Source organism: Mustela putorius, unplaced genomic scaffold (genome assembly GCF_011764305.1).
Source record: "Mustela putorius furo isolate JIRA1106 unplaced genomic scaffold, ASM1176430v1.1 tig00000224_pilon_pilon_pilon, whole genome shotgun sequence".
NCBI lineage: Eukaryota > Metazoa > Chordata > Mammalia > Carnivora > Mustelidae > Mustela > Mustela putorius.
Window position 1 is genome coordinate 8177186 of NW_025421321.1, and position 27978 is coordinate 8205163.

The 27978-nt window shown below is 37.7% G+C and overlaps 1 protein-coding gene across 1 annotated transcript in view; it reads right to left on the minus strand.

Moving 5' to 3' along the window:
* The window catches only part of TMEM182 (transmembrane protein 182), a 63575-nt gene that overhangs the window by 34299 nt on the left and 1298 nt on the right, over positions 1 to 27978 (minus strand). Inside the window, exon 3 of the mRNA XM_004764380.3 lies at positions 26880 to 26978. Within this exon, the coding sequence (XP_004764437.1) occupies positions 26880 to 26978 (99 nt within the window). The remainder of the gene's footprint in view (positions 1 to 26879; positions 26979 to 27978) is intronic.

Below are 27978 nucleotides of genomic sequence, written 5' to 3' on the forward strand. Positions count from 1 at the left end.
CAAAACCCTTTCTTCTCTGTCTTGTCACATCACCACATCCATTGTCCTTTGTTAAAAAGGCATATAAGCTCCTTTGGCTCCTCATTTTCCTATGAAGGTCTCCGTATACATTCATACCAATAAACCTTTTCTCATCTTCCTCTCTTTTTATAGTCTAATTTGCAGGGTTACAGTCACTGAACCTAAGGGGGTAGAATGAAGTGTTTTCCTTCCGTACAGAGGTATTGTATACAAAGACACTGAGATCCTAATACAGGGGGCCAGATTAACCTCCAGCTCCGAGGTCTTCCTCTGAGCCCTGCTGCCTCAGAGAGCCTAGATGGGCAGCCTGCGTCCCTGCCTGAGCAGCAGAGCCTGGAGGATTTTAATGTCATACCCATGCCAGGATTCCATCCCAATCCATTTAGGTGAGAATCTCTCAGGGTGGGCACACAGGATTGCATTTTTTTTAAAGCCCCCTGGGAGGAAGGAATGTGCAGTCAGGTTGGGGACCACAGGACTCTCAGGTCTCTCGGGAGCTGCCAACTTGACTGCACAGGTGCTGTGTGCCAGTGGCCAAGCCTTTCCACGGTTTCATCCCTACTCTGTAGTTTACCCATAAGGCTGGAGAGGCTAAAGACAGTTCCAAATATTAAATAGCCAGTAAATGACAAGGTCAAGATTGGAACACAGGGCTGTCTGAGTTCAGTCTCAGATACCATTACTTTCTGTGTTCATTGTGGCTGCGTGTGTGTGTGTGTGTGTGTGTGTGTGTGTGTGTTTCTCAAATAAACTGCTACGGCTGCATCACAGTCTTCCAGGTTCAAATCCCTCCCAGTCTGGCTCCTCTTACCTGATCCTCCAGGAATGCTGAAATTTTACCGAAGTTTCCTGGTGGGAAATGCTGTTATGCCTCTAGGCTTTTGCAGTACTCTTTCCCCTCACTAGAATGAATTAGGCTTCCTACATGTACTTGAGATCTAGTCAAACTCCTTCCCTCCTTGAAGGGACATGGTGGAGTTACCTCCTCATCTCCACCAAAAGACAGGAGAGCGTAGAACCACGAGGAGTATAGCTAGACTCAAGAGATGCAATACCCCATCCCAGCTGTGTGACCTTGAGCAAGTTATTTAGCCTCTCTGTGCCTTCGTTTCCTTCCCCAGCATGTGATAATAATGATACCTATCTTACGGTATTATAAGAGGACTCAAAGAATTAACACAGGGAAACAATGAGCAGAGTACCTGGCCCGCTCCTCAGTCTGTGTTCCTGACACATGCCAGTCTCGAGATTCAGTGCACTCTGGGCTGTCCTGCTCCCTTTACATAACCACCTCCACTTCTTGACTGTGAGTTCCTTCGGGGCAAAGACTCAGTCTTGCTCATCATTCTAACTCTAGGGGAAACTTCATGCCTGAGTGTAATAGATGGTCAATAAAAATAGGAATAAGAGATTGTCAGTAATTTATCACCCAGCACCCACTGAAATCTCAAGTTGTGCAGCCAAGACTGGTGGAATATTTGGCCATGGGACAGAATGAAGCAAACTCATTCAAAACAGAAAGGAGTCCATGGTCTCGGCCTCATTACCACAATGACTAGGGAGACTTTATTACCTAAAACCCTACTTTAGGTACTTGGAAGAGAAGATCTGAAGGACCAAGCAATGAGCCATTAACACCTGGGAGCTAAGGGTACTGAGGTAACTGCCCTTTTCATGCTCCTGAATACCCAGTACACAGAAAGGAATCAAGAATATCATGGAGTTATGCCAGTCTTCCCACCCAACTCTAAAATTGCCAGAAAAGAGATGCATTTCCTCCTTGACTAAGTCCCTTAAAAAAAAAATCTGATCTTTACCTGAGAAGCTTTATTATACTTTATATTAAGGCATAAAAAGAACACTTTAAGGCTACTTTATTCATATAATGTTTGTAACATTAAATTTGAAACTGCTTGCCCAAAGCTTTTGTATAGACAATAGAAAATAATTATCGCCAAAACTTGCTTACTTAGTTGCAAGTGTTCTAGAATTCCCAAGTCAGATGATTTGCATCTATGAATTGCTAACATCCTAGAAAACACATTTCTCCAGGGGATTGTATGACCTTTTATCATACTGCAATTATATGTCCAAAATCTTTCCTAAGAGATGTAACTCAAGAGAAGTTTCTACTATTTCTGCATCAAAAAGTTACTTTAGGAATTTCATAGAAATGAAATTATTTGATATGTTCCCTCTATTTTTATCATAAAATACCCAACAAAAGAAGTGATTAACAACTAAATTAATTCCACTCTTTCATCTACCTACACTTAGATACTGATTGGAAAAATCTCCCTTGGATCAGGCACTGTGCTAGGTAAGCACTTACTGGTTATATGACATGAATAAAAGTAAAATATATGTTATCTAGCAGTCTAATAAGAGAGTTACACAATCAGATGGCTATTGGCTATGTCAAGTAAAGAGAAAACTCAACGGCATATTACATAAGAATATACCAAGGTATTCAAGTAAGGGTACTTAACCCGATCTTGGCATATGACAAAAGGCTTCCTGGAGGAGGTGACTCTTAGAAGAGAGAGTAGGAGTGCAGGAAATGGAGGCAGAGAGCAGAAAGCACAAAGGAGACCAAGGAAGAAAGCAGGGTGCAAGGAACTTAATGCCAAGGCACAGAGGGAAGCTTTGGTGGCAGGCGAAATGTTAGAGGAAGAAAGTAAGAGGCAGATCACAATGGTCCATGTAAGATAGAATCATTTTCCAGTGGAAGATTTTTGGCCCATGTTATATGAAACTTTCCCTACAAATGATAAGAAAAATCACCAATTAAATCAAAATAGGCTGTTTGCCCACATGAAGCTTCTATCAATAAGCCAACCACTGGCAGGAGATTTGCAGTCTGGTTTGTGGGGGGGAAGTGTTTTTGGTGAGAAAGACAGACAAAGATAAAAAGAGAAAAACACTCTCTTTTCTTTCTTATAGAAATTTGTATTTTCCTGTTTTGTTTCTTCTGTTTTGTTTTCCCTGAAGGAATAAAATACTATGATAAAGGCACCAAAAAAATCTCATAATACTTCATGGAAACCACCCTGCCCTGTGGAGAAAATGAAATGGATAAGGAAACCTCATGGAAGAAATAGAATAAAAAAGAAATGAAGCAACAAAGTTTCTAGGAAGAAAATAAAGGTATTGAGATGAGGGTAGTCACAAGCTGCTGGGATGAAAGGGATTTGCTGGCAAGTAGTGGCCTGTCCCGGCCAGCAAATGCCTTGGAAAAATACATAGCCAGCTGAGGAGAAGGACCTGCGTAGTCCGGGCTGGGAACCACGCATGCAGGGAGTGCTAGTACAGCCAGTGAAGATGGGAGTCGCGTGGGGACAGACGAGATAGCTGGCACACAGCTGGCATCTCCAGCAGGGCAATGCCTCATTTTACTCCAGAACAAACGTTCACATTTAGCTTGTTCATGAACAGACTGACCATCGTGTTTTGTCCACTTAGCAGGAAACGTGACCTTTGGTGTTCAAAGTCACCATTCACCAACTACCGTACATAAACCCTTCTTGGGCATCTTTCACTGACATGGCCTCTTTGAGCAGCCAGTCTGAAGGAATGTGGCAGAAATGCCTACTGGCAGCTTTGGGTTCTCACTGACCTACCAACTATTTGCTGTGTGTTCCTTAGATGAGAGTCACTTAACAAGCCTCCCTAATTTTCTGTTTGATTCTTGATAAAAAAAGACAGCAGTCTCAGAAGTCACTTCCAGCTCTTCTGGTTAGAGTCCCAGCAAGTCGATGGTCAATATTTCCCTTTGATAATGAACTGCACAGACTGAACTTCCAAATCTCTGCTTGAAAGGACCAGTTTCCCAAAACTGCCCATTTTAAGCAGAAAATCATTGAAAAGATGAAATATAGCATCCCCATAGCTACTCTATACATGATGTAGTGGGGGATTTGGTTTTATTTATTTATTTGCAGTGACAGGATCCATCTTTGGAAAACTTCCCTCTCTAGCTACTCAACATAGCAAACTGTTACAGCAAACACCCTCCATATTGCATAACAACAGCTGTTTCTCTGGAAACAAGTTAACACTTTGCTTTCCATAAAATGTATCACTTCCCTTAAGGATACTAACTAAGCCAATGCTCTCTGGATGTGAAGAATAGCCTTGGCCACTCACAGACCTGACATAATCAATTTGTGTACTAGGGGAGGCACTCCAAAGATCAATCTATTTTTAAATAATCACATTTAAAAGTCACTTTAATTTTACTTCCATACTCCTAAACTTGTTTGTAAAGAGTAATAAATAGTAAAAGAACACCTGACATTGACCATACCAAAACTATAAAGGGAAATGATAGGACTTACCAATTCTTCTCTAATTAACCAATGGATTTTGCTTTAAAGTGTATATTGAAACATAATTTTCCCTACAATGTTATCAAGAAGGTGATTATGCAAATAAAGGCAGCTCACTGCAGAGCATGATCTCTCCATTTCCTTGGCTTTGAAATGACAGCAATAAAACCTATCTCCTAATGCTGTCACCAGATCTAAGGGAGTAGATATGTATGACATATGTAATGTCAAGTACGTGGGCACAAAGATGGCACATAGTAGGGGTTCCACATATGCTCCCCTCAATCTATTTAACTTGTAATAAGAAATGAAGAAAGCCATTCTGTTGTGATATCAGTGATTTCTAATAAGATAAATAAAATGGGGCACCTGTTTGGCTCAGTCGGTTAAGAATCTGACTCTTGATTTCTGCTCAGGTCATGATCTCAGGATTCTGAGATCCAGCCCGGCACTGGGATCTACCCAGCATGGTTCCAGCTTAAGAATCTCTCTCTCCCTCTCCCTGTGCTCCTCCCACCTTTCTCTCCCTCTCCAAAGTAAATAAAATAAAATATTTATTTTTTAGACATCTGTTAATAGATTAGTAGGTCTAAATAAGGAGAAAAAAAGAAATAAGGATAGAAACAAGTAACGCTGAAGAAATTGTTAGGGTATCCCTGAGAAATTTATGGCTCCAGCTACTAAAAAACTCACTCGTTCTTATTCCTTATGCCAGGAGTGAAATTTATCAAACTATATTTGTGTTTATCATTTATTTATTATTATTTACAGAAAGAAGAAGAAGAAGAAAAAAAAAGAAGAGTGCAAAAAATGTTAAAAGGGAAATAAGAGTCGTGAGTCTTCGAAAAAGAAAGCCCAGCTTGGGAAATGGGAAATAAAGTTGCTGCCGGCAGAATGTTCAGCCCAAGGGTCAGACAATGTGCCATACCTTACCATACCTCTTGGTATCACTTGACCAAATTTATCACTCTCTCCTCTGAGAAGAATTTAACCATGAAGCATCCTTGGCCTCAGTCCTTGGGCTGACCTCCTCACTCCCCAAATGGTCCCATCTTGTCCCATGGCTTTAAATATATCTCCACACGATGACTCTCAAAGATGTAATGCCTGCCCAGACCTCCACATTTAACACTAGATTCTGTGCCACATTTAACACTAGATTCTGTGATCCAGGAGCCTACAAAACATCTCCACTGTGCAGCCTCAACTTGACTCTTCTAAAACCCACCAAAGCTTCCACTTAACAACCAGCTAGCCCTACCTCAGCTTTCTGCTTCTCTAATAATAGCAGCAGCATCCCTCCAGTTGGTAAAGACAAAAAAAGGTCACCACTGACTCTGCTCTTTCCCTCATACCCCACACCAAATCCATTAGCAAATCTGGTCAGCTGTTCCTTCCATATATAGTCAGATACAGTGAACTTCTGCTTTCTTCAATCACAACTGAAATCCCTGGAGATTATCCATGAAACAAACAGAGGAAGCTTCTGAAAGATAAATAGAAGAGGCAGACCAGCTAGGGAGCTTGGAGCCCAAGCAATGGCACAGAGGTGAGTTCCCTGAGTTTTCTTTTTGCTTCATTCTTCTTATACTTAGCACTACAGATTAATAACCAGAAAATGGTAACAAACTAGACAAAGTGCCAGAAAAGGGACAATCCATCATGACAGAAAACATTCAGACAAACACCACAGAAGATTTCAACAAAGTCTGAGTGAGGAGCCTAGATTCCCCTTCACTAGACTCCATGGACCACTCCAACACCCATGCTGGGTGGTGTCAGGGAAGAAAGGGAGATGAGACTTTCATCACCACCAGGTGGTACCATTTAACCCCTATCCTGTGGTGTCCATGGAGAGGGAAAAGCCAGTAACCTGGAAATGACAACAATCACAGAAAGAAGAGCCCCCAACAACGACAGTTTATCTAAAGGACAAGGTGAGGGGCTGTCTAGTAAGGCAAGGAACTTTTAGGAGATATGCACTACTATGCTAATAAAACACCACAGAGTAAGACTTTGGCTCCCAACTCAACTCTCATCAGCAAGGACGAAGAATGGAGCCTAGACTTTGACCCTTGACAGGCTATAACAAGGTGCCCCAAACACTCCCCCTTAAACACACACACATACAAGGATAAAGGATGTGTTGGAAAAGGCTAAATAAGCAATCAGAAACTTCATCTTTGCAAGGATAATGAGGTGACCAATCACAGTGACAGGAGAGATCGTGTGTGGAGCCTGGACTTCTACCCCTATTAGGTGAAAATTAGACATTCCTTCCAGCTAGGGTGCTATCAGAGGAGGCCTCGCAGAGAGCAAGACCTAAACGAACACCCAGTAGTAAAGAGAACACACCTTGTATACTCCCCAGGTCAATGGAAGCAATGAAAGAAGCTATAATTATTCAATCCTACCACTTCTGGCCAGGATGATATCAATGGAAGCATAGTGGAAAGTCATAACTCTCACTGCTGCCCAGAAAGACCATAGCCTCTCCTCACGTTAACACATACTAAGTGGGGAACATGGAATTCCACACCAACTTGATTTTTATTGAGGCAGTACCCACCTCTTCTCCAACAGAAGCAGTATCAAAAAGCCAGCCAAAACAGAAGATCCAAAGTTTCATAATACAATACCCCAAATTCCAGGTTTTAATTAGAAAAAAAAATGATTAACCAGGAATATCTCAACTTCGGTAAAGATCACTCAGTAGACCCAGCAATGGCACCATTAGATATTTATCCAAAGGTTAAAACAGTGATTTGAAAGGGCACCGGTACCCCAGTGTTTATAGCAGCAATGCCCACAACAGCCAAAATATGGAAAGAGCCCAGAGTTCCACTGACAGATGAATAGAGAAGATGTGGTATATATATACAATGAAATATTACTCAGCCATCAAAAAAAAAGAAATCTTACCATTTGCACTGATGTGGATGGAGCTAGAGGGTATTATGCTAAGTGAAATAAGTCAATGAGAAAAAGACAATTATCATATGATTTCACTTACATATAGAATTAAAGAAACAGAACAGATGAACATAGGGAAAGGGAGGAAAAAAGTATAAGATGAAATCAGAGAGCAAGACAAACCATAAGAGACTCTTACCTATAGGGAACAAACTGAGGATTGCTGGAAGGGTGGTGGGTAGGGGGATGGAGTAACTGGGTGACAGGCATTAAGGAGGGCATTTGATGTGATGAGCTCTGGTGATATATGCAACTGATGAATCAAACTCTACCTCTGAAACTAACAATACACTATATGTTAATTAATTGATTTTATATAAAATAAAAATTTTTAAATAGATCACTCAGTAGATACTAACAGACAGAGTTAGTATTAGCTAATAAAGCTTTTGAATGAGCCATGATAAAATGTCCCAAAAAGAAATATGGATGTGCTTGAATTAAATTGAAGAGAAAAAAAAAATCTTGGCAAAGAAATAGAAGGTATAAAGAGCTAAAAGAAAATTTTAAGAATGAATAAAATATAATAGCCAAAAATAAAAACTCAATGGATGGTCTGGAAAGTGGAATGAAGTAGAAAAATAAGATATAGTAAAAAACACTAAAGACAGATCAAAATGCATGGAATTCTAAGAAAACTCAAGTGGTCCATATTAAGGCAAGAAAAAGAAAACAGAAATAAAAAACAGAACAAAGAGAAAATAAACATTTAAATGGCAGGGTTAAACCCTAGCATATCAAAAGTGGCATTAAATATAAATAATATAAATACACTAACTAAAGGACAGCTTTGCCTTAGTGTATATGTACCTAACAAGAGAGTGTCAAACTACTTGAGGCAGAAACTGATAGAACCAAAAAAAGAAAAGAATCCACTATTATAGTTGAAGACTTCAACTCCTCCCTGTAAGAAATGGACAGATCCAGCAGGGAGAAAATCAGTAAGGTCCTATCTGGGCTCAGCAACACCATCAATTAACTGGATATAATTGACATCTATCTACAGACCACTTCAACAAACAATGGCAGAGTAACATGGTTTTCCAACTCATATGGAACACTCACTAAGACCACATTCAGGACCATAAAGCATAACTTTATAAATTTAAAGTCGAGCTCAAACAATGTCTGCTTTCAGACCACAGCAGAGTTAAATTAGAAATTAATAACAAAAAGATAACTGGAAAAATCCCAAAATATGTGGAGATTTAAAAACACACTTCCAAATAACACAGAGGTCAAAGAAGAAATTTCAGAAATTTAAAATATTTTCAACTAAATGAAATGAAAATACAACTTATCAAAATATGTGGAATTCAGGAAAAGCAGCGCCTACTGGGAAATTTACAGTACTAAATGCATATATTAGAAAAGAAGAAATATCTACTATCAATTACCTGAGTTTAAACCTTAAGAAACTAAAAAAAAAGTTGAGTGAATTAAATCCAAAGTAAGCAGAAGCAAAGAAATAATATGAATTAGAAAAATATCAGTGAATTTGAAAAGAGAAAATCAACAAAACCAAAAGATTGTCTTCGCAACGATCAACAGAATTGATGAGCCTCTAGCCAAGCTACTTACGGGGGGGGCGGGGGCAAGGAGGACACAACTCACTCATGTCAGAAATGAAAGAAGGAACATCACTGCATTCTTTGCATGGATTTTAAAGATTTATTTATTTATTTATTTATTTGACGGTGGGGAGAGAGAGAGAGCACACATAGGCAGAGTGTCAGGCAGAGGGAGAGAGAGAAGCAGGCTCTCTGCTGAGCAGAGAGCCCGATGGTGGGGCTCGATCCCAGGACCCTGGGATCATGACTTAAACCAAAGGCAGCTACTTAATCGACTGAGCCACCCAAGTGCTCCTTTTGCATGGATTTTTAAAGGGCAATAAAAGATAGCTATATTTATCATGGTGAACACTTCATAATGTTGAATCACTAAGTTGTACACCTGAAGTTAATATAATACTGTATGTCAAGTATATTGCAATAAAAATTAATAAGCAGACAATAAATGGGATAATAAAGAAATACTATGAAATATTCTATGCCTATGAATTTGATAATGTTGATGAAATGGACCAATTACTTTAAAGATGCAATCAGCCAAAACTCAAGTAATAAATCCCAATATCTATTAAAGAATTAACAATTAATAATCTTCTTAAGCAGAAAACACCAGGCCCAGATGGATTAATTGGTGAATTCTACCAAATATTTAAAGAAAAATTCTATCAGTTCTCTACAATATCTCAGATGATAGAACAGAGATAATACCTCCAAAATCATTCTAGGAGGCCAACATTATTCTAACACCAAAATCAGACATTATAAGCAAACTAGAGACCAACAGTTCTCATGAACACAGATGTAAAAATCATCAACTAAATCTTAGCTAATTGAATACAAAAATGTGTATAAAGAATTATGCACCATGATCCAGCAGGATTTATCCTAGATATGTAAGCCTGATTCAACATTTCAAAAATCAATTAATAAAATCTATCATATTAGCAAACTAATAAAGGAAAAAAAATCACATGATCATATCAACAGATGTAGAAAAAGCATCTGACAAAATCCAATACCAATTCATGATTAAAAAAAAAAAAAAAGACACTCTCAAGCAACTAGGAATAGGGCACCTGGGTGGCTCAATCAGTTAAAGATCTGCCTTCGGCTCAAGTCATGATCCCTGTGTCCTGGGATTGAGTCCCACATCTGGCTCCCTGCTCAGCAAGGATTCTGCTTCTCTCTCTGACCCTCCCCCTGCTTGTGCTCTCTCTCTTTTTCTCTCTCAAAAATAAATAACATCTTAAAAAAAAAAAACAAGAATAGAGGGGAAATTCCTCAAATTGATAATGCATATGTACAAAAATCCTACAGCTAATATTATGCATAGTAGTGAGAAACTTGAAACTATTCCACTAATTCTCAAGGATGTCCCCTCTCACCACTCCTTTCCAACATCACACTGGAAGTCCTTGCTAATGTAATGAGATGAGAAAATAAAATAAAAGGTATATAGATTGGGAAGGAAGAAAGAAAACTGTCTTTGTTAATTGATGACATGATCATCTATATAGAAAATCTAAAATAATCTTAAAAAATACCTGTAATACTAATAATAGCAAGGCTGTAGTAACACTGGTACACAAAATCAATTGATTTCTTATATACCAGCAATTAACAAATAAAATTTGAAATTAAAACCAAAATACCATTTATGTTAACACCCCTAAAATTAGTTAGGTATAAATTGAACAAAATATGTACAAGATCTATATGAGGAAAACCAAAAAATCCTGATGAACAAAATCAAAGTTCTAAACAAATGGAGAGATGCTCCATGTTCATTGGTAAGAAGACTCAGTATATCCTAAATTTGATTATAGATTCTATGTAATCCCAATAAAAATCCTAGATTATTCAGTAGATACCAACAAACTGACTCTAAAGTTTATATACAGAGGTAAAAGACCCAGAATAGCCAGAACAATATTGAAGCAGAGGAACAAGCCTGGAGAACTGACACTATTTGACTTCAAGATTTACTATGAAGCTGTAATAACCAAGACAGTGTGGTACTGACAAAAGAAATGATATATATAGATCAATGGAACATAATATATAGCCCAGAAACAAATGCATATAAACATAGTCAAATGACCTTTGACAAAGGAGCAAAGACTGTAAAACGGAGCAAGGGAAATGATACTATAACAACTGGACATCTGCATGCAATAAATTGAATATAGATACAGAACCTACACTCTTCAAGAAAATTAAACTCAAAATGGATCATAAACCTAAAAGTAAAACACTCAAACTATAAAACCCTCATAAGATAATATAGGAGAAAACCTAGATGTCCTTGGGTATGGCCATGACTTTTTAGATACAACAAAAAGGCACAAACCAAATAATTGAGTTTGAAGTTGAGTTTTCGACTTCATTAAATTTAAAAATTCTTTCACAAAAGACAATGTTAAAATAATGGGAAGACAAGTCACAGAGTGGGAGGAAATATTTGCAAAAGACACATCCAATAAAAAACTGTAATTCAAAATATACAAAGAACTCTTAAAAATAAGAGGACAAAAAATCAAATTAAAAAGTAGACAAATAGCCAAACTATGGAAGGAACCTAGATGTCCATCAACAGATGAATGGATAAAGAAGATGTGGTATATATACACAATGGAATACTATGCAGCCATCAAAAGAAATGAAATCTTGCTATTTGCGATGACATGGATGGAACTAGAGGGTATCATGCTTAGCGAAATAAGTCAAGCGGAGAAAGACAACTGTCATATGATCTCCCTGATATGAGGAAGTGGAGATGCAATGTGGGGGGTTTAAGGGGGTAGGAGAAGAATAAATGAAACAAGGTGGGATTGGGAGGGAGACAAACCATAAGTGACCCTTAATCTCACAAAACAAACTGAGGGTTGCTGGGGGGAGGGGGTTGGGAGAAGGGGGATGGGGTTATGGACACTGGGGAGGGTATGTGAGTGAGTGCTGGGAAGTGTGTAAACCTGGTGATTCACAGACCTGTACCCCTGGGGATAAAAATATATTATATGTTTATAAAAAATTTAAAAATGGTCAAAAAAAAGTAGACAAAGACTGTAACAGAAACAAAGATATAAAGAGGGCAAATAAATTTATGAAAAGATGCAACACATTATATGGGCTCAGGGAAATGCAAACTGAAGCAATGAGATACCACTACACGCCTATTAAAATGGCCAAAGTCCAGAACATTGACAAGATTAAATTCTAGAGGATTACAGCAATAAGAAATCTCAACTCTAGTGAGAATGCAAAATGGTTCAGCTACTGCGCAGAAGGGTTTAGCAGTATTTTATAAAATGAAAGAAACCCTTGCCATTCTATCCAGCAATCATCCTCCTTATATTCACCCAAAGGATTTGAAAAGTTGTGTCCACATAAAAACTTGCATGTGGATGACTATAGCAGCTTTATTCACAATGACCCAAACTTGGAAGCAACTGAATTGTCCCTCAATAGGTACATGGATAAATAAAATGTGACACAACCACCCAATGGAATATTATTCAGGAATAACAAGAAATGAGCTACCAGGCCATGAAAAGAAATGGAAAAAATTTAAACACCTATCACTAAGTGAAGAAAAAACAATCTGAAAAGGCAGCACGCTGTATGATTAAACACAATATGACATTCTAGAAAACGTAAAAATATGAAGACCGTAAAAAGATCGGTGGTTGCCGGATGTCGGGGTGGAGCGGAGGTGAACAGGCAGAGCACTAAGGATTTTTAAAACGATTTTATTTATTTATTTGAGACAGAGAACAAGGATGTGGGGGGCAAGAGACAGAGGGAGAAGCAGGCTCCCTGCTGAGCAGGGAGGTCGATGTGGGGCCTGTTCCAAGGACCCTGAGATCATGACCTGAACCAAAGACAGATATTTAACTGACTGAGCCACCCAGGTACCTCAGAACAGAGGATTTTTAGGGCAGTGAAATGATGTCATATGATAACGTAATAATGGACGCAATATGTATCATTATACATTTGTCTAAACCCATAGAATATACAACATCAAGATTAAGCCCTAAAGTAAGTTACAGACTTTGGTGATTAAGAGGTCTCAATGTAGTTCATCAGTTGCAACAAATGTACCCCTCTGGCAGGGGACCTTGATAACAGGGATGGCCTGCATGTAGTGGAACAGTGGGTATATGAAAAGTCTCTATATCTTCTCTCAATTTTGCTGTGAATCTAAAATTGCTCTAAAAATTGTCTTCAAATAGAAAAGAGATAGCTTAGCAGACTTGATTAAAAAAAAAAATCTAACCAAATGTTGTCTGTAACTCACTTCAAATATAATAATTTAGAAATATTGAAAATAAAAAAGTGAAAAAATATATACCACATAAATATCAATTCAAAGAATGAAGGAGTGGGTTGTTCTTAGATAAAATAGATTTTAGAATAAAGAAAATTACTGGCAACATTAAATAATGATAAAAGGATGACTCTACCAAAAAGACATAGGAACACTAAATGTGCACGCATCTGACAAAAAGCAGGAAAATATGTGAAGCAAAAACTGATAGAAATGAAAAGAGAAGCAGATAAACCCACAATTATAGCTGGGGACTTCTGTATTGCCTCTCACCAATTACCATAATAGCTAGACAGGAAACCAGCCAGAATACAGAAGAACTCAACAAGGCCATCAACAGATAGCCTCTAACTGACATTCAGAGCACATTCCATCCAACCGTACCTTTTTTCAAATGTCAGAAAAATAGACCATATCCTAGGTCACAAAACAAACCTTATTAAATTTAAAAGAATTTAAATTGTACGCAGTATGGTCTTTGGTCACAAGGGAATCAAACTAAATATTAATAACAGAAAGATTGAAAGAAAATCTTCAAACTCTCGGAAACTAAACAATACACTTCTAAATAATCTATGAGTCAAACAATCAGTCACAAGGGAAATTAAACAACACACTGAGTTGAATGAAAATAAAAATAAATAGTATCAAAAGTGTGGGAAGCCGCGGGGCCTGGGTGGTACAGTCTGTTGAGCATCCAGCTCTTGGTTTCTGCTCAGATCACGGTTTCAGAATGGTGAGATCCAGCCCCACATGAGGTTCCATGCTCAGTACAGACTGTGCCTGTTTCTCTCTCCTTCTCCCTCTGTCCCACCCCACTCTCTAAAATGAATAGATAAATCTTAAAACAAACAAAAACTGTGTGGAACAGCAAAAGCAGTGCTGAGAGTGAAATCTCTACCTGTAAATGCTTATATTAGAAAAGAGGATAAAATATCAATAATCTAATCTTTCACCTCAAGAAAGTATAAAAAGGAGAGCTAGACAAATCTAAAGCAATCAGAAAGAAGGAAATAAGAAAAGGCATAGGTCAATGAAATTTAAAACAGAAAACCAATAGAAAAAAATGAAAAAAAAAAGCAGCATCTTTGAAAAGTTCAACAAAATTAACAATCTTCTAATAATACTGACAAAATAAAAATAAGACACAAACTGCCAATATCTGGAATGAAAACATGGGATATCACCATAGATACTGCATTCATAAAAAATAATAAGGGAATATTTTGAACTCTATACATACAAATTTTACCACTGAGATGAAATGAACCAATTCCTAGAAAAACACAAACCGTCACAAATCACATGTTAAATACATAATCTGAATAGCCGTGTAATTATTGAGGAAATTAGATTTATAATTTTAAATTCCCTGAAAGTCAAATCTCCTGACCCAGATGATTTCACTAGTAAATTATATCAGATATATACATTTAAAGAGAATTAGTACCAATTCTCCACAATCTCTTCCTGAATACGGAAGAAGAGAAGACACTTCCCAGTTTACTTAATGAAATCATTACTACAGATACTTAACCTAGATGAGCAGTAAAAAAAAAGAAAACTACAGATCAATATCCTTCATAAATACAGATGCAAAAATCCTTAATAAAATACTAACATAGAATTAAGCAATGTGTAAAAAGAAATATTTATCATGAACATATGTGGTTTATTCCTATTAAAGAGGCTGGCTCAGCATCTGAAAATCAAGAAATGTAATACAAAATATTAATATGATAAAGAACAATAGTATTGTGACCATATCAACTGATGCAGAAAAAAATTTAACAAAATTCAACATCCATTTGTGACAAAAATGCTCAGGAAATAAGGAGAAGAGGACAACATCCTAGAGTTAATAAAGAGCATCCCAAATAAATAAATAAATAAATAAATAAATAAATAAAATCTATAGCAACATCATACTTGAGGAAGTCTTCTCCTGAAGACTAGAAATGAGGCAAGACTGTCTGCTCTCACTGTTGTTATTCACCATAATACTGGAAGCTATAGTGCATGCAATAGCGCAAGAATAGGAAATAAAATGCATATGTTTATATGCAAGCAAGGAAGAAATAAAACTATCCCTATATGCCAATGACATGACTCTTTCTACAGAAAATCCCAAATAATGTACAAAAAATTAAAAAATAAAACAAACAAAACCTCCTAAAGCTCCTAAGTAAATTTAGCAAGGTCTTAGAATACAATGTAAACATTAAAAAATCAATTATAATTCTATTATCAATAAACACATAGAAACCACAATTTAAAATATATTAACAGTTGTAATTGCTCAAAAATTGAAATACTTAGATGTAAATCTAGTAGTGCACATTCAGGATTTGTAAGCTGAAAACTATAAAATACTGATGTAAGAAATTTAAAAGGATCTTAATAAATGGAAAAATATATTGCATTCACTGATTGGAAGACAACATAATAAAGACTCAACAAAATAAAATTAATTCTTCCCAAATTGATAGAGGCAATTCTATCATCCAAGAAAGATTTTTTTTATAGATATAGGAAAGAGTATCCTAAATTTCATATTGAAATGCAAACAATCTAGAATAGCTAAAATAATTTTGAAAAAGAACCTAATAGGAGGAATCATTCACTCCAACTTCAAGATATAGCTAAACTCATGAGGATGATGTGGCACTGGCAGACAGATCAACATATAGATCAGCAGAACAGGATACATAATCCAGAAATAGTCCCACACAAGTATAACTAATTATATTTTAACAGGTGTACAAAGGCAATTCAATGGGGGAAAAGACAGGCTTTCCAACAAATGATGCTAAAGCAATGGAACACACATTTGAAAAATTGTAAATCATACACTTTACACAAAAGTAACTCAAACTGGATCATAAATTTAAATGTAAAACATAAAACTTAAAAACTTTTGGGAGAAAATCTTCAGAACCCGAGGCTTCGTAGACAGTTCTCAGATATGACACCAGAAGTATGATCCATAAAAGAAAAATGCCATAAATTAAACTTCATCAAAATTTGCAACTCTTACTCTGTGAAAGATCTTGTTAAGTTTATGAAAAGACAAGCTACAGATTGGGAAGAAGTGTTTGGAAAACACATACTCAATAAAAGACTCATATCTAGAAAATATTAAAAAATCTCAAAATTCACAATAATAATCATTTGATTAGAAAATATGTTGATAATTATTGTGTCCACTTTGGCAGTACATATACTAGAAAATACACTGATAACTATTGTAAAGGTTTGGAAATTTCTGTAATGAAAATTTTTTAAAACTACAAAAAGGGAAAACTGGTATTTAAGGTACATAGCAATCTGGACATAAGAGTTGTATTTTATTGTTCTGTGTTACAGGTATTGTCTACTCGATAGATTTCCTTACTGGTTGTTAAGTAATTTTAAAAGGACCGTGCTAGATTCAGACAAATTTTTACTTCCTAATGTCTTTGTGTTAGCCATCTGGAATATAGCAAACTTCCTCATTTGTCGGCCTGAATCCACATTTGACTTTCCACAGTCTGTTAACAATGCAATAACTGGAGAAATTCTTTTACAACACAAATTAGCTCAAAACCACCCCTTAACCCCCTTCTCCTCTCATTCAGAGAACATGAGCCAAGGTCCTTACACTGGCCCAACCCCCCCATACCATCCACTTCCCTCACCATCTCCTCTACTCTCTACTCACTCTATCCCTTCCTGCAGTGCTGGCTACTTTTGTGTTCTTTGCACCCATCAGGCATGTTCTACCCATTACAGCTCATGTTCCCTCTACCTGGAACACTCTTCTGGACATCATATGGTTCACTTCCTCACTTTCTACAAGTGTCCACTCTATCATTTTCTCAGAGCCAAACTCCCCTCTAACCACATTACAGAGTTCTTATCACCCTCACATCTGTCAGTCCCTTGTCTCCAGACTCTTTCCATGTTTTGTTTTTCCAAGGCACTGTCATCTTCCAACATGCTCTAAATTGACTTATTTTATCTTGCCTTATGTGTCTCCCCTCTCCAGAATGTCAGCCCAATGGGGACAGAGATTTCCTTCTGTTTTGTGCCCTGTTGCTCCCCAGAACCTAGAACAGTGCCTGGTACATAGTACATGTTCAATAAATATTTGTTGAATGAATTTTAATCAAAATTAAACAGTGGCAAAGCGTGGCCAATACAGATGGTAGTATTAGCTATCTTGTACCAGGATTATGGTGATCTGCTAAGGATAATGATAATGAGCACTAGTTTTGAAGTCCTTATTCTTTGCCAGAAACTCTACCAAGTGCTTGATGTGACTGCACACACACACACACACACACACACACACACACACACTTCAAAGAGCAGGAAGCATTTCACTGGGGAAGTTGTGATGAATTTACCTGCCCTCATGAGAACTTATTTCCAGTGCTCTAAATTGGTATATTGCCATAAAAGTAGTTGACATTTATTGAATACCAACGACATGGCAACTACTCTGCTAAGCACTTGTATTATTATCTCTTCTCATTTTAACAACTGTGTGGGTTAAGACTATACTAATCTTCCCTTTATCAACAAGTACAGTGAGCTTTGTGGAGATAAAAAAGCCAGAGGCAGGAAACGCTGGCTTCAGGTAGTGAACACAGACACACCGGCTGAAAGTTCAGCTTGTAACTCCCACAGAACTCTTACCACAAATGCCAGCCCCTGTGCTAAGTACTCTCTGTATAGCATCGACCTAGTCTTCAAAAGAGGGATCAAGGAACCACGACAGGTTAGCTAGATGACAGAGCCCCGTTCCATCAGGGCTGGCCAACTCAAAACAGACATCACCTCTCTGGTCACCTTATTTAATACTGAGATTGCCTCCACACATACACTATCACCTTTTATTCCCCTCCAAGTACCTGACTGACTGATTTTGTCTACCATCTGCCTCCCCCCTATAATAAAAGCTTCACAAGGGCAAGAATTTAGGACTGACAATAAAGCACCCAGAACAGTGCCCAGGATACAGTAATTCTTTGACATTTTTTTCCATTGGATTAAGTAAATCTCTTTCCTAAGAAAAGATCCACAGCTTGAAGCAGAAGCAGTAAAATTTAAAGTTAAGAGAGACCCACAGAAGCTCGTTGCTCCCTTTTTTGTCTGCATATTCTGCATGGAAGAAGGAAACTAACCATCATTTATGTGCTTTTGAGCCATGGAGCCTTGAAGGTGGGCACAGAAAGTACACAGTGTGAGTATAATCTGAAAAAGAGCTTGGGTCCTCAGAAGTGTTAGCAATGAATATCTACAGGGCCCCAGTAGTTTTAGTCAGAGGTGATTTTGTGCCCATCCACTCTAGAAGACTTGGCTACGTTAAGAGACATTTTTGACTGGCACAACTGACAGGTGCTACTGGCATTGAGTGGGTAGAGGCTAGGGGTGTCACTAAACATCGTCCAATGCACGGGATAGTTCCATAGCAAAAAATTATCTGGCCCAAAATCTCAATACTTCTAAGGCTGAGGTAGCCTGGCACCAAGAGCTTCTCTATGACTGGAGGAGATTTCTACTTCTGAGTATGGCTGACATTTTAATAGATATCACCAGAAGCCTCCATAGAGGCTGGAGCCTATCCTCCATGAGGGGAAGCCAAGCCATATACACAGTCTTGTTTACAGAAGGTAATCTTTCCATGAGTACAGGGATGTTATATAAGCTGTCAATCAATCCTTAGATGCACATGAATCAATTGCAGGGAACACAAAATAACACCCTCTGAAAGAGTGATTTTTAATTTCAGCCTTGATATTGGGCCCTGGAACTGGAAAGCCAATTAACTGTATCTTCATGAGCTGCAGCTGTGGAAGGCTGAGTGAGCTGCCCTGTGGGTGCCTCCAACTTGAATGCAGGGGAGCCTTCCCTGGGTCACAGATTAAAAAGTCCGCCAGAAATCAGGAACTGCAGGCACCCTGTAATATCACACTGTTTCTGTGGCCATGGCTGTGTAATCCCCAATGACTGAATGAACAGTAGGACATGGAGTGGATGTTAAGGTATCTCTCAATATTTAGGTACTTGACATGATTTTTAAAAAAGGACCTGTAATTTCCATCATATTTTGCAGTGTAGTTTTTTTCCTATATAACTAAAGCAGAACAGAAGGAACTTTGGTAAATTTAAGACAATGCCCAGATTTACCATATTTGAACATGAGAAAATTAGGAAATAAGACCCAGCTACACCAGCATTATTGATCAGGAAGCTGGTAGTCATCCCAATGAAATTAGGTACCTAGGACATGCTGATATATCTTCTTAGTTATATAAGTACTTTCATTAACTTTAGACTCAAATCTTAATTCATTTTTGTGCTGTTTAAAATTGTCAAATATAAGGGTATTTGTTTGATTTTACCTTTCATAAGGCAAAATGTGTGTGATTTTTTAAAAATTTTGTTTATTTATTTGACAGAGAGAGAGAGATCACAAGTAGGCAGAGAGGGAGGCAGAGAGAGAGGGGGAAGAAGACTCCCTGCTGAGCAGAGAGTCTGATGTGGGACTTGATCCCAGAGTCCTGGGATCATGACCTGAGCCGAAGGCAGAGGCTTAACCCACTGAGCTACCCAGGTGCCCTGTGTAAATCCTGTGCGCTTGTGGACTCCAAGTCCAAGTCCAAGCTGCTGGCTAATCACAAAGGTCTCAACTTCCTTGCTGCCCATTCCTTAAACATCCTGTATGAGGGTTCACGCCCCTATCATTCTGATGCTCTGCCCCCTTTATGAGCATCTCTGCTTTCTGACCTCTCCTCTTGGAAAAGGAAGAGAAGGAAACCTGAAGTAGGGCTATTGTCCGGCGACAGAGCAAGTGCAGGAAAATGGAATGGTTCCCTGGGGGAGGAAGGGCACTACCAGGAAGGAGGGCAGGGCCGTATGGTCCGATCCAAGGGAACCGGAAATAAGCAGGAGTGAGATACAGAGCAGCAGGCCTATAAGTCTCAGGCCAAACCAGCAGAGCAGGCGGGATTAGGTTTAGAAAGAGATGCCTCCGTAGCTGAGTCTTCAGTGTAGACAGCTATCAGTGGTCATGAAAACTCTTGCATTATCCCATCTTATCCAATTCCTTCATGCCCCTCTCATTCCCAGTCACTCTGCATTTGTCACTGAGGGCTACCAACTCCTTCCCAAGAATCTCACCACCCACTGGCAGGGCTGACAGCCTCCTTATCAGCTGGCTTCTCAAGGCTTCTTTTTCTTTCTCCTTTGTGGGTGGTTCTATGCTGCTTTCTTTCTCCCCCTAAGTATAATTGAAATTTTACCATCTCTTTTTCTATGACTTTTTTCTTAAAGATTATACCTTATATCAAAAACTACCTCTGTGGGTATTATGCTTAGTGAAATTAGTCAATCGGAGAAAGATCTCCCTGATATGAAGAAGTTGAAAGTGCGGGGTTTGGGGGGTAGGAAAAGAATAAATGAAACAAGATGGGATCAGGAGGGAGACAAACTATAGGAGACTCTTAATGTCACAAAACAAACTGAGGGCTGAGGGGGAGGGGAGGTTATGGCGTTGGGGAGGGTATTGCTATGGTGAGTGCTGTGAAGTGTGTAAACCTGGCGATTCACAGACCTGTACCCCTGGGGCTAATAATACATTATGTGTTTATAAAAAAATTAAAAAATTTTTAAAAACCACCTCTGTAATTCCTCATCAGTATCTGCTGTTCTAATTAAGGTCTTTCGAGGAAGTCAGTTCTACACAGCAAGCTATGGGCTGAATTATTTTGCAATGGTGTTTTACCATCAAACCAACTTTAAAATGTTGAAATCCAAACTAAATCCCCATCCTCCGCTTTCAGATGTGACTCCCTCCTCCTACTGCTCATATTTCTGCCCTCCTTACCAAATGTTCTTAGCTGAAGTCATGCACAGTTCAGGGCTTGCTGGCAAGCAATGACGTACCATGGCCTGACACAACAAAAAAGAAAACCTATCCCTACCTTCTGATTCACCATTCACACTTCTGTAAATATAATCCAAAGAATTAACACAAATTATGACATGGTACAGGCATAAAGTTATTTTTATTTGAAATGTTTTTCCCTGTTTTTTTTTTATTACATTAGTTTTAATGTGGAAGTAGTAACTAACATATTTAAAATTTTAAAAACCATTGGGTAAAAATGTGGACAAGTTCTTGCTAACTTAGAAAGGATACGTGTTTATAACAATTAAAACTATGTAAAATATGCATATAAAAGGATTGGCAAGAAATACTCTAAAATAGTATTTATCAGTGGGACGGAGGTGACTATCTTACCCTTTATTGCACATTGTTTAAATTGTTTAAGTGTTTATGCCTTCTTCAAAAGGGAATTTCTTCATCATCCCAGATTCCTCCAGCTTTGTTTTGTTTAGCTACCTATTTTTACACATTAACTCTTTTTTTAATTAAAAAAAATTTTTAATATTTTATTTATTTATTTGACAAGGAGAAAGAGTACAAGCAGAGAGAGCAGCAGGCAGGGAAAGAAGGAGAAGCTGAGCAGAGAGTCCCCAGTGGGGCTCCATCCTAGGACCCGAGATCATAATCTGAGCCGAAGGATGACACTTAACCCAGGCATCCCTACACATTAACTACTTAAATAAATCTATAACCATTATTCCCTTTTTATCCTTGCTGCCCTGCCCTCATTGGCCCTGAGGACATGTTGACCCTTTAAGGGATCAGCACTTGCTCCTAGCCCTTCTCCCTTCTCCTCCTCTGACTAGAGAGCTGGCAACTCTAAGTCCCAGCCCACCGAAGCCACATGACACTGCTCTGATGACTACAGCATTGGCAGAAATCTACTGGAGAATTCTAGGGACAGCCTGCTCTTCTGAAGATGGAAGAGCATAGCTTCAACTGTGCATTTTTTAGCTTGTTAGTTTCCTGTCACTTGCAACCTAACACATGGCTGACTAATATCTTGCCTACCTGCCTCCTTGCTGTTCTAGTCTTCTATAATCTGCTTTGCCTTACAATTTTGTGTAAGGGTGAAGAACGAGAAGACCGGAAAAGAATACAAAATAAATAAACATTGACAATAAATGCAAAGGACACCTGACATGTGAAAGCAGTGTTGAAGACTGAAAAATTATTTTAAAAAGTATGAAAAACAATTTAAGAGTAATCTAAGTCCACTTAGCAAAGGCTTGAAAAATTCCTACACACACCAACAGTTCCTTAGGGCACCAGGATGAATACCACAGTATAGGGTAGCAACAAGGCTCTCCCAAAGTTTTCATTTAGCATTCAGTCTCTGGTAGGTACACCAGTGAGCCAAACACACAAGATGTCACTGCCATGGAGCTTAGAGTTGAACGGGGAAGCAAATACATGAACAAAATAATTACACAAGCAAACAAAATCTGTGCTATGGATAGTCAAATTCAAGTATGGCTCAGTCAGTAGAGCATGCAACTCTTCATCTCAGATTTGTGAGTTCAAGACCCACATTGAGCATAGAGCCTCCCCCCTGCAAAAAAAAGAATGGTCTCGATAAAGGAGAACCTGGTCTATTCACTAATGGAGCAGAGGGCAGGCAAGGAAGACTTCCTTAAGGAAACTGACCTATGAGCTGGCTTGGGGATGAGCCTGCTTGTTAGAGAGACAGAGGGAGCAGGGGCTGGGACGAAAGGAAGAGCTTTGGAGAGGAGGGACACTAAATCCAAAGCCCCCACAGAATGAGGGCTAACACTGATTCTGAGAAACACAAGGAAGGTCATGGTGTGTGTGTGTGTGTGTTTCCAAGAAAAGGAAAAATTACTTTCATAGATTCTGCTTAAGAAGAAGACCAAGGAGCTTTTGCACTAAGTCATTCCATAGAGATACAGAAGCATTTACTAAGTACCATGCACTATACTAGGTTCTGGGATATAAATATGAGTAGGATATATTCTGTGCCTTTAGGGAGTTCCAACAAATAATAAACTAAAGTAAACCATTGTAGTTGTTTATAATGAGCACTTTGATGTAGGTGTGGCCAAAGGCTGTGGGGACAACAACAAAATGATTAATTCATTCAGAGGCTCAATTACCTAGAAAACTAATCTATGTTCTGTACATCATTACCAAATGATACCGAATAAAAGAAATATGACTGAGTCTAATCATGAAACAAACCACAAAATCTAAATTCTGACAGATATCAAAAGGTAATGGAATTGTTTAAAAGACTTTGTTGAAGTACACAACCCTACTTTAACAACCTCTCTAGGCTTGGGCAACCATTCAAATAACCGGAATTGCGCATAAAGAAATTTTAGGATACATGTCTGAGGCAAAGATAAATAAAGGAAACACTGAATTAGACCTTATCAGGATCAGATACAGAAGTAGAAAAGGCCAACATAACATTAAAATTCTTCTTTTGTTGAGATCCAGTGAAAAGACTTGTACTTAAGAAGAGTTAATGGCAGACATTAAAATCTGCCTCTTCATTCACTTAGTTTATATGATTATCCATAAACAAAATCCAGAGACTTGGGCCTTTGCAATAGTTCTGCCAATAATCAGCTGTGTGAAAACAGACTCACGTGGTTTCTCTGAATCTCAGTCTCCGTATTATGAAATAGAATAATTTCATCATTTGCATCTGATGGTTACAAAACAGTCTTCCAGAAAGATTAGATACTACTCTTTTATTTTCACTGATTTCAATACTGGCTAACTACAAGTACAAGAGCTCAGGAGAATACAGAGCCATTTTACCAATTATTTGCCAGGCTGGAAAGCACAGATTTTACAAATAATACTTTGAATTTAGCCAAGATAAATTAGCAAATGTATAATGCCTGATCATTATAAGGCTACATGAAGCCAAAGAGTGGCTATGGAGTCTAGTAAAGACTAGATGGCCTCACTAACTAGGAAACATGCACATTCAATCAGGTAAAACCCTTCTAATGATATCCATGGCCTTTCTCTTGGATAAAGGAAATCATAAGAAAAAAATCACCCAAATATAATGTCAGATATCATTGTACATTATTATGAAGGTAAATGAAATATGTGTATGCTATTTCTATTGTAGGACATACTTTTTCCCATCTCAGTCATGTTTGCTAAAATGTTTGATAAAGTTGCTTAAAGTGAATAGGGAGTTACAATACGTGAGCCAAAGAGGAATCTGCTAATTTAAAACAAAACAAAACGAAAAATTGGAATATGGTTTTGTCATCAGATCCAAAAAATGACACAGTAATTACATGCAGTGCTACACAATAATTCTAAGCATAATTGCAGTATAATTTTTGTGACATGCACTTTCTATCCATCTCCATCATAATTATTATGTTTAGATCATGTCACCTTGTTTTTAAAGTTCTCTTCTATTTCCTTAAGGTGCAGGCTTTTCAAATATGTAGAGTCATTTAAAATATATGTACCCCACAATACCTATCTCATCACAGGACCTGAACATATGAGGATCAACAAAAATCCTAATATTTATGCAAATACCTAATGTTGTGGAAAGTCAACCCTGTACAACTTCTTAGTCCATTTTAGAAAAATAAGAATGTCAGGGGAGTACTTCTTTTGCAACTTTTTATAATACAAAATTGTTTCTCCTACTCTTTGCTATGCCATCTTTCTCTTATCAATGAGAAGGTCCATGTCACACAGGATGCAAAGGGCTTTGAGAAATGGGAACTGCCTTGTGCAGTTTTCAATGGGAAAGAGCATCCACACTGTAGTTCTCAAGGCCAAAAGCCAAAGGCATTTTAAGCACAAGCAACTTTGATGGATAAGCATGGCTGTGTGTCAGTGCACCTCTTTTCCTATCCAGACCTCACATCCACTACCATAAAATGTCATGTCAATCATGTGATCTAAGCAGATGGTATATCCTTTGAAGAACTTAAAATTATAAGGTATAAAAATACATATTTTTATAGATAATTTTTAAAAATGATGTATGCTGTAAAGATTTGTTAAGATTTATGATGGTTAATCTTATGTGTTAATTTGGTTAAACTACTCATAATGGGGGTGGGCCTCGTCCAATCAGCTGAAGGCATTAAGAATAAAGATTGAAGTTTCCTTTAAGACATTCTACCAGAGTTTCCACCCTTTAGAGTCAAGACTGTAATGGCAACTCCTATCTAGTCTATAGGCTTGCCTTACAGATTGTAGACTTGCTAGCCTCCACAATGGCATAAGACAATTCCTTAAAATCTCTCCATCAATCCCTTAATCCATCCATCGTCCATCAATCAATCAATCATCCTCACTCCCCAACCTTCACCCCCACCCGTTTACCTGCTACTGGTTCTCTGGAGAGTACTGACTAAACAAGTCAATCCAGCATATTCAATATATTACTTATTATCTTTTATAAAACAAATATATTTTTTAAGGTTTTATTTATTTATTTGACAGACAGAGATCACAAGTAGGCAGAGAGGCAGTCAGAGAGAGAGGAAGGGAAACAGGCCTTCTGCTGAGCAGAGAGCCTGATGCGGGGCTCAATCCCAGGACCTTGAGATCATGACCTGAGCCAAAGACAGAGGCTTAAACCCACTGAGCCACCCAGGCGCCCCTATAAAACAAATATTTTTGTTCCTGTTTATGACACTGGTAAATTCTGAACCAACTCTTAGTTTTAAGATTATGATAAACACCCTTTATTAAAATCTTCATGAAACCAGCTAAGAATAAAGCTGACATATTGAGCTTAAGTACTTTCTCTAAAACTAGATTTAAGTATATATTATGTGTTTTCTATACAAATTAAGTTTGTGTACTTTCTATAGAACAAATAGTATGAAAAGACAAAAGAAACTAGGTAATTATGACTCTCAGTTAATGATATTTGACTGTTCTTCTCTGAGTTATCACATATAACAAAGTTCAGTCATTTTATAGGAAAATAGTAACATAATCATATTTGTATGTGCAACAGCTGCAAAAACAATGTTGTAAAAGTAGGGTATATATTATGATTACTTGTTGTTGTAAAACTAGTTTCAGGTCAGTTCTTCCTAGTATCATTATTTCCACATCATAAAACACACTTATAAATATCTTTATAAGTAGCAAGTAAATTACAATGGCTTTACTTCTATTTATATATTTTTAAAGATTTTTATTCATTTATTTGGCAGAGAAAGAGAGAAAGCATAAGCAGCAGAAGTGGCCAGCAGAGAGAGAGGGAGAAGCAGGCTCCCCACTAAGCAAAGAGTCTGTTGGGGGGTTTGATTCCAGGACCCTGGGGTCATGACCTGAGTTGAATGCAGATGCTTAACCAACTGAGCCACTACAATGGCTTTACTTTAAAACCTAAATTATAGGGGCGCCTGGGTGGCTCAGTTGGTTAAGCAACTGCCTTCGGCTCAGGTCACGGTCCTGGATTGAGTCCCACATCAGGCTCCCAGCTCCAGAGTCTGCTTCTCCCTCTGACCTTCTCGCCTCTCATGCTCTCTCTCACTGTCTCTCTCTCTCAAATAAATAAATAAAATCTTTTAAAAAAAACCTAAATTATATTCAATTAGAGTTATAAATGGTATATTATAAGGGCCTCCTATTATTTTATATATAACAGATTGATACCAGAGAAAATATTGAAATGATACATGTTAATTTTTTTTTTTTTCAAAAAAACAAGTCCATCTCAGAGGCATTCAGTGGACCGAGGTACTTACTAATAGCAGAATCATAGGAGGTTGAGTTGTGCTCTCCCCTCATAAAGGGATATGGTGACAGGTAAGCATGTGCGCAGTTCTTGGATGCTGGCTGATTGGCTAGAAAGGAGACCAAACAGAGGTCGTTGTTATTGAGAAAATGAGAGAAGACCTGTTCCTAACAGGGATCTGGGGCACACAAGCTAAACAAACTGCAGGTTAGATCAACAAGTTCAGAGAACAGTTGAATGAGGGGGAAAAAACTCCCATCAAGCAGCTGAGGGGACCTGGAAAGTGGATTCATCTAAAACATCTAACTCATGACATAGTTCAGTGCAGAGAATGCCCCTAATATCACCTTAAAATTAAAGGCACTACACTTCATTTATTTTCACAAACATATTCTCTAGTTCCTAATTTGATGTTTAGTGCATAGTAAGTATTCAAAAAGTAATTGTTTTAAAAATCTAATAAACTTAGATTTAACCTTGATCAGTTCTGAATAACATAAAAAGTATTCTATATTCTATTTTTAGGGAAAAGATGGAAATGATAGGTCATACAAGTTAATAATCCAAATGCATTTTTAGTATTTGAAAAAAATACAAGAAAAAACGTTTATGTTGTTTGAAAACTTGAAGATTTCAGTGCGTACTCTTTAAGAAGGAGTGAAATTCTTCCTTCTTCTAAGTCCTTGGAAGAGTCTTCCTCTTGCATAGTCTGATTTAATCTATCAGTCTAAATAGTTTTCATTGGAAGACACTTTTTCTCTTCCCCAAAATGTCTGTAAGAAAGCCTGTCAACTATTTCTTGCAAAATTTTATCTCATTATTACTTGTTTCCTTTTATGCATGCCTACTTGCTGTCAGCTTACTTGTCTTCCAAGATCTCATATTTTTATTATGTATCCTTTATTATATATATAAATGCCATATTTTGATAAATCACAAGAGTATATACCATATTTTGATATATCACAGAAGTATATGGTAAGGAGACTAATAATTTCAGCCTACAATAACCTTTGGGGTAAGATAAAAGCTAGTTATTTTCAAAGAATAATAAAATATAGGAAATACAGTGAAAAGAATGTATCATATTTTTAAGAGGCTTTTCTACT